This window comes from Nicotiana sylvestris, chromosome 10, assembly GCF_000393655.2.
Source record: "Nicotiana sylvestris chromosome 10, ASM39365v2, whole genome shotgun sequence".
Lineage (NCBI taxonomy): Eukaryota > Viridiplantae > Streptophyta > Magnoliopsida > Solanales > Solanaceae > Nicotiana > Nicotiana sylvestris.
Window position 1 is genome coordinate 110,483,628 of NC_091066.1, and position 11,845 is coordinate 110,495,472.

Below are 11,845 nucleotides of genomic sequence, written 5' to 3' on the forward strand. Positions count from 1 at the left end.
TGAACTATGAATTACAAAAGTCCTATCTAGATTCTTCCAACTTGCTCTTGTACTTCCTTGTTGCCTTGTTGTCTTGTGTTGCCTCGCTAAAAATTCCCTGTTGCTATTTCGACTGGCTAACTGAGATGTTCTTCTCTCTCTCCAAACTGCTGAACTTGAGTAATCCTGAACTCTAATGTATTCCTCTGTTATCCAGGCGGGCTCCTGACTGTCGAAATTCAAAATACGTGTCTCCGTTCTCCAGGCGGACTTCTGACTTCCCAAAACTTGAACTGTGTGCCTCCGTTCTCCAGGTGGACTCCTGACTGCTAGATTTAAACTGTATGTCTCCATTCTTCAAGCGGACTCCTGATTGCTAAAGTTAAAACTGTATGTCTCCGTTCTTCAGGCGGACTCCTGATTGCTAAATTTCAAAAATACATGTCTCTGTTCTCCAGGTGGACTCCTGATTGTTAAATTTCAAAAATACATGTCTTTGTTCTCCAGGCGGACTCGTGATTGTTAAATTTCAAAAATACATGTCTTTGTTCTCCAGGCGGACTCCTGATTGCTAAAATCAAAACTGTATGTCTCTATTTTCCAGGCGGACATCCTGATTTCAAACTTGAAAAGTACGTCTCTGTTCTTCAGGCGGACTCCTGACTCCTAAAATTAACAAAATGCATGTCTCTGTTCTCCAGGCGGACTCCTGACTGCTAAAAAATAAAAAAATGCATGTCTCAGTTTTCCAGGCGGACTCCTGACTTTCGGGTATCTGAACTACATCCTATTATCCAGGAAGGTCCTGACAACTTACACTTGTTTTAATCATGCTAACTTTGTGATCCAATTCAATTCCCCTTATGCACTCCAAGATTATCTTGTATTCAATCAAACCGCACTTTGCCATTCCCTTTTCAATGACTAACTTTCTGCCCCTGTTACAATCAAAGAAAATTTCGTTAGTTTAAAATGGTGGTTAGTTGATGGCATTTTGCTGAAAAATCCTTCCCCTGCAATGCTTTGTGTTGACTGACTTCCACATGTTGTTTCTGAACCGCTTGATTTTCTGACCAACTTTTAAATTTCCCGACATCCAGTGACCTAAGTGTTTTACACTCCTGCTGTTGTTTTACTTTTCTGACCTTTTGTTTGAGCTTTGCCTTTCCCACGATATTTCCCAATCATTTCCCCGATAAGACATCCGTTAACTCCCCGATTTCTGACCACCTGAATGCTTTTATACCCATACTGTTGTCTCATCTTTCCGACCCTTTTGCCTGAACCTTCACATTTTCCATAACATTTCTCAAATATTCTGCCAATGCAACTTCCGGCGCCTTCCCCTATTCCATTTACATCATGTTGTTTTTGGCATGCTCTGACCACGTTGTGCTTTACAATTCCGGAAGATGGTAGTGAGCTTTGAAATCCCTTCTGCCTGCTTTGGCCAAAACTAGTACTGGAGTATCTCTGCTAAATGAAGACCCTTAACAGAAAATGAAATGCAACGATTTTTGAATTAAGGATAAGAAAAATCCAAAACCAGATGACTGTTTTTAGGAAGAGAAGGAAAAGAAACTTAGCTGAGCGAGACAGCTGGTACCCAAGGTCATGACATGCATTTTGGATTAATCGGCCCAATCTGTCCAAATAACCAACTTTCAATTGCCATACTTTGTTGCCCAGAACTTCTATCAATTGTTTAAATCACCCAGACCTTTCCCTAGTTTTCCCGCGGTACCTCGAAACATTCTTCCACCCACAAACCTTTTGCCTTTTAACTGTCTTCCAACTCACTTTTGCCTCAAGGTGCCCGCGAGGGTTTTCACCCATAAGACTCTCTCGTTTATTTTCTCTCAGCTCCCGTCGCCTTACGGTGCCCGTGAGGGTTTTCACCGATAAGACTCTCTCATTTTGCTTTCGTTCTTTCTTGTTTGAACCAGAGTGTTGCCACTGATACAAATTACCACCATCTGTTCGACCTGACATTTCTTAGAGATTGATCAAAAGGTCTTTCTTTGGACCATAATGTGGGCTTTTGGATGGGGTTAGAAAGCGAGGTATAAAAGGCTCGAAACAATTCGAATGGGTTCAAATTACAACTTGCGGAATCCAACTTTCATAACAATCACAATTTCTGCCCCAGCTTCTTGCTTGGGGATTTTAGGATTTTTATTTGATATGACTGAACCTCGAGTAAGGCTGCCTACGAACCCTTTCGGGATCAAGTCAAACGTAGTTCACTGTATTTAACTTTGTCGTTGTGATTTTCTTTTTTTCCTTTTCTTTCGCTTTCTTTTTTTCTTTTCCTTTTCTTCTTTTCTTTTCTTCTCTTTCTTATTTTCTTCTTTTTTTCGTTCTTCTTTTTCTTCTTCTTCTTTTTTTATATTATATTTTTCTTCTTTTCCTTCTTTTCTCTCCTTTCTTTTCTTTTCTTTATTTTCTTTTTGTTTTTCTCTTCTTTCCTTTGTGTTTGGCACCTGTGTTCTCTGATAGTGCCGCTGATTCCGAAAGAGGGGTGAGAAAAAAAAATAAGTAAGGCTCGAAGGGGGATAACAAGGGATAAGAGTGTTTGGATAGCAAGACAAAATGCCTTCATCATTTTAATCTTTAAGATATGCCAAATACAGACAGACACATTCAGAAAAATAAAGAAATCATACATAATATCTTTTGACCGCGTCAGAATTGATGGCCATTTCTACACATTTTCCCTCCACATCGGTCAAATACAATGCTCCGTTAGACAACACTCTGGTTACTACAAATGGTCCATGCCAGTTTGGGGCGAATTTTCCTTTTGCCTCAGCCCAATGAGGCAAGATCCGCCTCAGTACTAATTGCCCGACTTCAAATTTCCTTAGACGTACCTTCTTGTTGTATGCTCTCGCCATTCTTCGTTGGTACAGTTGGCCATGACACACTGAGGCCAATCTTTTCTCGTCGATCAAACTCAACTGTTCAAGATGGCTTTTCACCCATTCATCATCATCAATCTCAGCCTCTGCAATGATTCGCAGAGATGGGATTTCTACTTCTGCGGGTATTATTGCCTCGGTACCATATACCAATGAGTAAGGAGTCGCTCCTACCAAGGTACGCACGGTGGTGCGATATCCTAACAATGCAAAAGGCAATTTCTCGTGCCACTGTCTAGATCCTTCAACCATCTTCCGGAGTATTTTCTTTATGTTCTTATTAGCTGCTTCAACCGCACCATTTGCCTTGGGACGATACGGAGTAGAGTGCCTGTGAGCAATCTTAAACTGCTCGCATGTCTCCTTCATCAAATGACTATTAAGATTAGCCCCATTATCTGTGATGATTACCTTCGGGATCCCAAACCGACAGATGATATTTGAATGCACGAAGTCGACTACAGCCTTCTTAGTCACAGACTTGAATGTCTTGGCTTCCACCCATTTGGTAAAGTAATCTATAGCTACCAAGATAAACCTGTGCCCATTTGATGCTGTTGGATCAATTGGCCCAATAACATCCATGCCCCATGCAACAAAAGGCCATGGTGCGGACATCGTATGCAATTCTGATGGTAGAGCATAAATCAAATCTCCATGCACTTGGCATTGATGACACTTACGCACAAAACTGATACAGTCTCGCTCCATCGTGAGCCAATAATAACCCGCTCGGAGAATCGTCTTTGCTAGAACATACCCACTCATATGCGGTCCACAAACTCCGGAATGCACCTCCGTCATGATAATTGTGGTCTGCCGTGCATCTATACATCTTAGCAAACCGAGATCCGGCGTTCTTTTGTACAGTACCCCTCCACTAAGGAAAAACCCACTTGCCAACCGTCGAATTGTTCTTTTCTGATCACCGGTGGCCTGCGTTGGATATATTCCCGCTTTGATGTACTCTTTGATGTCATGGAACCACGGCTCTCCATCGATTTCCTCTTCTATCACATTACAGTAAGCATGCTGATCGCGGACCTAAATTTGCAACGGATCAATGTAAGCCTTATCTGGATGGTGCAACATTGACGCCAAAGTAGCCAAAGCGTCAGTAACCTCATTATGAATCCTCGGGATGTGCCTAAATTCTATGGCCTGAAAATGCTGGCAAAGCTCATGCAGACACTGTCGATACGGTATAAGCTTCAAGTCTCGTGTTTCCCACTCTCCTTGAATCTGGTGTACCAGTAGGTCCGAGTCACCCATGACCAAGACTTCCCGTACACCCATATCCACAACTAATCTCAATCCCAATATACACGCCTCATATTCTGCCATGTTGTTTGTACAGTAGAAACGAAGTCGAGCTGTAACGGGGTAATGCTGGCCTGTTTCCGAAATAAGTACCGCACCTATTCCCACGCCCTTCATATTTGCAGCCCCATCAAAGAAAAGTTTCCATCCCGACTTCTCAGCTTGTTCCAATTCGTCAATGTGCATTACCTCTTCATCAGGGAAATAGGTTTTCAAAGGTTCATAATCTTCATCAACGGGGTTCTCCGCCAAATGATCGGCTAATGCCTGTGCTTTCATGGCAGTCCGTGTCACATAGACAATGTCGAATTCTGTAAGTAAGATCTGCCACTTTGCAAGCCTTCCTGTGGGCATGGGTTTCTGAAAAATATACTTCAACGGGTCCAGGCGAGATATAAGGTAAGTGGTGTAGGATGACAAGTAATGTTTCAATTTCTGTGCAACCCAAGTTAGGGCACAACATGTCCTTTCCAGATGAGTATACTTGACCTCGTAAGATGTGAACTTCTTACTGAGATAGTAAATAGCCTGCTCCTTTCTGCCCGTAACATCATGCTGCCCCAGTACACAGTCGAATGAACTGTCCACCACTGTCAGATATAAAATCAAAGGTCTCCCTGGTTCTGGTGGAACTAACACAGGTGGGTTTGACAAATACCCCTTTATCTTATCAAAAGCCTCCTGACATTCATCAGTCCATTTGACCGCGGTATCTTTCTTCAACAACTTGAAAATTGGCTCACACGTTGCCGTGAGCTGAGCAATGAACCTGCTGATATAGTTCAGTCTTCCCAACAAGCTCATCACCTCGGTTTTGTTTCTTGGAGGTGGCAACTCCTGAATAGCTTTGATCTTTGACGGGTCTAATTCAATACCCCTTCGGCTGACTATAAATCCCAACAACTTCCCAGATGGCACCCCGAAAGCACATTTCGCAGGATTGAGCTTAAGATTGTACCTGCGAAGCCTTTGAAAGAATTTTCTCAAATCTCTGACATGGTCGGATTGCTGTCTAGACTTCACGATCACATCATCCACGTATACCTCGATTTCCTTATGTATCATATCATGGAAGATAGTTGTCATGACCCTCATATAAGTTGCCCCAACGTTTTTCAAACCAAAGGGCATGACTCGATAACAATATGTTCCCCACGGCGTGATGAATGCCGTCTTTTCTACATCTTCCTCGTCCATTAGAATCTGATGATAACCCGCATAACAATCCACAAAAGAGCCAATATCATGTTTGGCACAATTGTCGATTAGTATATGGATGTTGGGCAATGGGAAATTATCTTTTGGACTTGCCTTGTTAAGGTCTCGATAATCGACGCACACCCTGGTCTTACCATCTTTCTTTGGCACAGGCACGACATTAGCTAACCAAGTGGGGTACCGTGTCACCTGAATAACTTTTGCCTCAAACTGCTTTGTAATCTCTTCTTTGATTTTCACATTTATGTCTGTTTTGAACTTTCTCAATTTCTGCTTGACAGGGAGGAGTGATGGATCAGTGGGCAATTTATGAACCACCAAATCGGTGCTTAGACCCGGCATATCATCATAAGACCATGCAAAAACGTCTTTGTACTCATGCAATACTTCAATTATCTCTTCCTTGAGTTGTGGCTCCAAATGAACACTTACTTTAGTTGCCCGTACATTGTCTTGGTCCCCTAGATTAACCGCTTCTGTGTCATTTAGGTTAGGTTTGGGTTTTTCTTCAAAGTGACTTAATTCTTTACTAATTTCCTCATAAGCTTCATCATTATTACAATCCATCCCATCATCACACTCGATCTCTTGTATTATTACTTCTGAACTAGATTGGCTTTTAAAACTGGGCCGAAGATTCCTCATGCATGTCATGTCATTGATATCAGCATAAAAAGAACTGTACAAAGAAAAGAAAAGAAAATGGAAAGAGAATTAGGGACGAAGAAAATTGCATTTCATTAAACGTAAAGACAACAAGGTTTTAACTCATCCAAACGGACGGAACATAACAACTGGATTACAAACCCTGGAATAATCCAGGTGACAAAAAGGAAAACAAAACCCACTACCACGACTCCCTCCGAACTGGAAGAGGAGTAGCTTCCCAATTGTTGATGTTAGCACGTGGTCCGATGTACTGTATGTCTGCTCTGCTTGACCCTTCCCCGGCCTCAACCATGTTTACTTCAGTAAATACTTTCTCAAACACCTTATCCAAATTCCCATCCGCCTCAATTAACGAACCTGACATCTTTGCCAATGACTGTTTCTTGATACCCGGCCTGACGAAGGACCTGGACAATCGAGGAATTGGTTTAGGGAGCACCCAAGCTTTCTTCTTCAACTTACGGGCCTTTCTGACATCTGCCGCTGTTGGTTTGAACCCTAACCCAAAGGTGTCCAGATTTTTGGGCAAAGACACAGGTTGAGTAATGCCCTGTAGTTCAACCCCCAAACCCTTCCCGGGCACGAACCCGTTATTCAGCATTTCTGACACTACCATGACGGTCGCAGTTGACACCCTAGGACATGGCATGCTTTTACCCTCAGGCACCCTGCTTACCGGAATCGTGTCGAGGATCTGATACACCCATGGACCCTTATCATCTTCAGTTTCTATAAAGGGTACAGTGGCATCATTCGTGGCGCACGAGGGATCTTCCCCATGTAACACAATTTCTTGTCAGTCCCACTCAAATTTGACCACTTGGTGCAGCGTGGAGGGCACGGCTTTTGCTGCATGAATCCATGGTCGACCCAACAACAGATTATATGATACTTCAGCATCCAGCACCTGAAATTCCATCATGAATTTGACTGGGCCAATAGTCAATTCGAGTACAATATCCCCTACCGTGTTTGTTCCTCCTCCGTCGAACCCCCGAACACAAATACTATTTTTGCGGATTCTATCCTCATCAATCTTTAACTGTTCAATGTGGATAATGTGCAAATATTAGCACTCGACCCGTTATCGATTAGTGCCCGAGTAACCATTGAACCTTCACATTTGACCGTCAAATACAGAGCCTTGTTATGTTCTGTGCCTTCCATAGGCAATTCATCATCAGAAAATGCTACCCTGTTCACTTCAAAGATCTTGTTGGCAATTGTCTCTAAATGGTTCACTGAAATTTTGTCAGGCACATGAGCCTCATTCAATATCTTCATTAACGCTCGGCAGTGCTCTTCAGAGTGAATTAGTAACGACAACAACGAGATTTGGGCTGGTGTTTTTCTCAGTTGTTCAACAATGGAATAATCTTGTACCTTCATCCTTTTTAGAAACTCTTCTGCCTCTTCTTCCGTTACGGCTTTTTTAACTGGCACTGGATTGTCTTTTGCGCCCTTAGCTTTTCTCAACTCCTCGGGAGCGAAACAACCTCCCGACCGGGTTAGTCCTTGTGCTTTACAACTCTCTTCCTCAATTTCCTTTCCTTTGTATGTCACCGCTACCTTGTCATACTTCCACGGTACGGCTTTGCTATCAACCACGGGTAACTGGACTACCGGTTTTATGACAACCGGCTCTACATAAGCTCCCTTCACAACCACCACGGGCGCCGATATTGACCCTGATACCACTATCTTGACTGGCTCCTGCTTTTTCTCATATACAAATGGTCCCTTCCCCATTACTAACACTGGCTTATCTTTTATTGCTTTTAACTGAACCCCTGGCCCTGCACTTAACGTCTTTTCTTTGGTTTCCGTAGAACGAATCATCATAACCACCTGCGAAGGTTTCTTAGGTTCTGCCCCTTTATGTATCAGTTCAATCATGTTGGCCTCATAATGTGCTGGTAACGGATTTTGATTGATGTTTGGGGCCTCTGGAGCCTGTACCTCGATACGGCGATTATCAATGAGCTCTTGGATTGCGTTTTTCAATTTCCAACACTTTTCAATATCGTGCCCCGACATCCTTGAGCAATACTCGCAACTAACAAAGTGATCCAGGTTTCTGGGAGGAGGGTTTGGTGCTTTGGATTCAACTGGGGTCAGCATCCCCAACTGCTTCAATCTGTGGAAGAGAGAAGTGTAAGATTCTCCCAGCGGAGTAAATGTTTTCCTGTTTGGGGCCTTCTCATTTCTAAAAGCTTGGTTTGGGCGGAAGTTGGTTCCTGGTCTGTTAGCCCTGGGAGGTGGATAGGTGTTTTGTGGGGGTGGATGTGTGTTTTGGGGGTTCGGTGCACGCCATTGTGAGTGCACTGGGGGCTGAGTGTAGGTCTGGGCGTGGTGAATAGAAAAGTATGGTTCTGGTGGTGGATAATAGTGTTGCGGTGGGCCATATGGGGTATATTGATAGTTTGGGTGGTGGGGTCTGGGTTGGTTGTAGTATGGTGGGTGGTTATTGTGCCTGGACCAAACATTAGCTTCAACTGCAGCAACTTCCTCCTTCTTCTTTTTCCCTAGCACACCACCAGTGCCGCTTTGGATGGCCTGGGTGGTTGCTTTCAACGCCGAGTAGCTCAAAATTTTGTTAGATTTCAACCCTTCTTCAATCATGGCTCCCATCTTTACCACTTCATTAAACGACTTTCCGACAGATGTCACTAGATGACCGAAATAAGTAGGTTCCAATGTTTGCAAGAAATAATCTACCATCTCACTTTCCCTCATGGGGGGGTCAACCCTTGCAACTTGTTCCCTCCAGCGGAAACCAAACTCTCTAAAACTTTCCCCAGGCTTCTTTTCCAGTTTTAACAATGACAGATGATCGGGTACTATCTCGAGGTTATATTGAAAATGGCCAATGAATGCCTGGGCCAAATCATCCCATGTATACCATCGGCCGGGGTCTTGCCTCGTGTACCATTCTAGTGCTGACCCGCTCAGGCTTTGACCGAAATATGCTATTAACAACTCATCCTTTTCCCCGGCACCTCTCATTTTGCTACAGAAACCACGAAGATGGGCTACTGGGTCACCGTGCCCCTCATACAAATCAAACTTTGGCATTTTAAATCCCACAGGCAACTGTACATCAGGAAAAGGGCACAAATCTTTGTATGCGACGCTAACTTGGTTTCCTAAGCCATGCATGTTCCTGAAGGATTGCTCCAGGCTTTTGACTTTATGAATCACCTCCTCTTGCTCCGCATTCTTAACCGGTTTCTCAACTTCTCCTGGGATTTCAAAATGGGGAGAGTAGGTATATGGTTCAGGTGCTTTAAAAGTGGGTCGGGAGGATAATATTGGGTGTCATGAGCCTGGAATAGCGGCTCACTGGATGATCTATGTAGTGGAGCTGGGGGAAGTGCCACAAAGACGGGAACCATGGGTGGTGGGGGGTTCTGTTTAGAGGGTGGAGCTGGGGGAGCGTATGATGTAGTACCATAACCCTGGGCCTGATAAGGGAAAGCTGAAGATGCGTGGGGAGTGGTAGGCTCCTGAGCTTGAGCCAGGGGTGGGATGTAAGATGGGTTAGCAGGATATAGTGGTGCTGGGTGTCCCCGCGACCATGCCCGATGCATTTCAGCCATTTGTGCCTTTAATTTCCTCATCTCTTCTTTCATAGCACCCACATCTATTACCTCAACCTCATTCGAAGGGTCTACGATGCTGATTTCTGAATCCTGCCCTGTCATTTTTACTTGATCTTTCGACCGGGTGTTGTATGGATGAGTTACCAGAATTGCCAATCAACTAACCACCTGCCTGAGATTCACACATTTAAACAACCACTTTGTTAGCGATTAGGTTTTAACAGATTTAATAACCACACGTTGGCATGAATGCACTTATACAGTTAACCCTTTCTATTATGCGTTTGCTCGATTGCATGCGTCATCCCGGTCATTTCATTCCTCGTTTTGTTTTTCCTCTCCTCGCCTTATTCTTCTCTTGTGCTTTTCTTTTCTCTATCTTGTTTTTCCGCTCTTTTCTTTCTTCCCCTTTCTGTTTTTCCGCTCTTTCCTCTTCTTTTTTCCACTCTTTCTTTCCTTCTTTCTTTTTCGATTTTCCTTCTATTTCCTTTCGTTCTTTTGTTTTCCTTTTGGTTATGGTCGAATCCTATGGAGATTGCCTCCGTATCGTGACCCCGCACGAATCAGACCAAGTGTAGTTCGTGAAAATAAATGTAAAGACAAGGTGGAAATAAAATGCTCGATTTCATTAATAAACAGACTCTTACAAACTCGACATTTTTTGTTTTGGGAAAGAAACTAACAAATGCAATCAGATATCAAACCAAAAACTCTAAACTTGCAAACATACTCAACTCAGAGAGGTAACGGACGTACAAAAGACTGACGCGAAATGGTAAACACTTACAGACACGGACTATGCATATTCTAGTGCTTCGAACTTAGGTATCCGCGGGGCATCGTTCGGCCTCGCCGCGAGTCTAGGATCCAAATCCCTTTCAAGCTGCTCTAACTCATTCATGGTTCGCTTCACATAGATCATCACTGCTGAGATAAAAGTGGTACAGGTCATGTCTTCACAAACCCGGCATCTCCTGACAATAGCATGAGCAATGGCTCTAATCCTGTCTTTTGTTTGCTTCTTTTCTATGAGCAAGCGTCTTATTTGATCGCTGCATGTTTTTAAAGCTCGGGAGTCTTGTAAGTGCTGGTCTTGCAGCTGTTGCACTTCTGCCTCCATTTGAGCCAACAAGTTGTAACAATGCCCGCTTTCCGTTTCGAAGTCTCTAGCCTGCCTAACTGCTTTACCCTCAAGGGCAACCACTTTTCTCTTTAAATTGGCAACAATTTTCTCATGGTCCCTTTTCAACTGATTCAAGTATTGGCAACGCTCCCCGGTTCTTGTCGCCCACTGGGCCTTAAGTTCTGCCATGGCCTTTTTAGATTTCCCTAACTCATCCCGCCGTTCCCTGACTTCGCTTTCCAATCTCTTTACCAATTGTTCATCGGACCGGCTTCTGGGTTGCTTATCAATGGTTATCTTCAACTGTCGGATCTGGGCCCTAAGTGCTTCATTTTCTTTGGCTAGTCTATTCTTTTCACCTTGATCCGCGGCAACCTGTACACTGTTCTCGAATTTCAGACTCTCGACTTGTTGCTTTAATTTACCAATCTCAACTCGATAGCTTTCTTCCTTTGCTAACCAATCCCACTGCTCTTGAGATGACTTAGCGAAATCTTCAAGATGAGGTCTTTTAGCCGGTCTCCCATATACCACGTCACCTCTGAACCAATCGTGATACCCTGGAGCAATTTCCCCTTTGACCCTATCAGACACACAAGTGTTTGCCATCAAATATTGACACTCACTCCAAATTTAACGAACCTCTTCCTCGGGGAATCGACCGTCAGGACTAATTTCTACCACTTGGGTACTCAAATCTTCATCTCCCGGTATTACTTGATATCTGCCGAGTTGCCTCAGAACCCGATATGGTGCATAAGGTTGTATACTTTTGAGTCCCATTAGCAAAAAATGCGGTCGGGCTGCTGGCATATATATGACTTCCTCGACAGACAGCCACCCAAGCACCCACTGTATCTGGCTAGCCTTGAGGTTCCAAAATAGTAATGCCCAAGCCGTGACTCCTTCAGGTAGACTAGCCTCTTTGATTCTCGTACAAAATTCCCCTATACAAGTTTTCTCAGCCGAACCATAACTTAATAACTGAGAGCGCGGGCACACATGCTCAATCA

General features: G+C 43.7%; 1 protein-coding gene across 1 annotated transcript; it reads right to left on the minus strand.

Moving 5' to 3' along the window:
* Positions 1–7,145: 7,145 nt before the first annotated feature.
* LOC138879805 (uncharacterized) lies at positions 7,146–11,021 on the minus strand. Its single transcript, XM_070159439.1, has 5 exons — positions 10,689–11,021; positions 8,581–9,173; positions 8,067–8,244; positions 7,533–7,955; positions 7,146–7,385 (listed from the first exon to the last, which is right to left on the minus strand). Exons 1-5 carry the CDS (start codon positions 11,019–11,021, stop codon positions 7,146–7,148), a joined length of 1,767 nt encoding a protein of 588 aa, XP_070015540.1.
* Positions 11,022–11,845: the final 824 nt, after the last annotated feature.

Bases quoted from the DNA above. Each gene is read 5' to 3' on its own strand.
- LOC138879805 (XM_070159439.1), bottom strand. From the start codon at position 11,021: ATGGCAGAACTTAAGGCCCAGTGGGCGACAAGAACCGGGGAGCGTTGC. The intron at 9,174-10,688 runs GTCAGGAGATGC...AAAATGCCAAAG, and splicing joins GAGCCATTGCTCATGCTATT to TTTGATTTGTATGAGGGGCA. The intron at 7,956-8,066 runs GTACAGGCTCCA...AAACCTTCGCAG, and splicing joins TTGATAATCGCCGTATCGAG to GTGGTTATGATGATTCGTTC.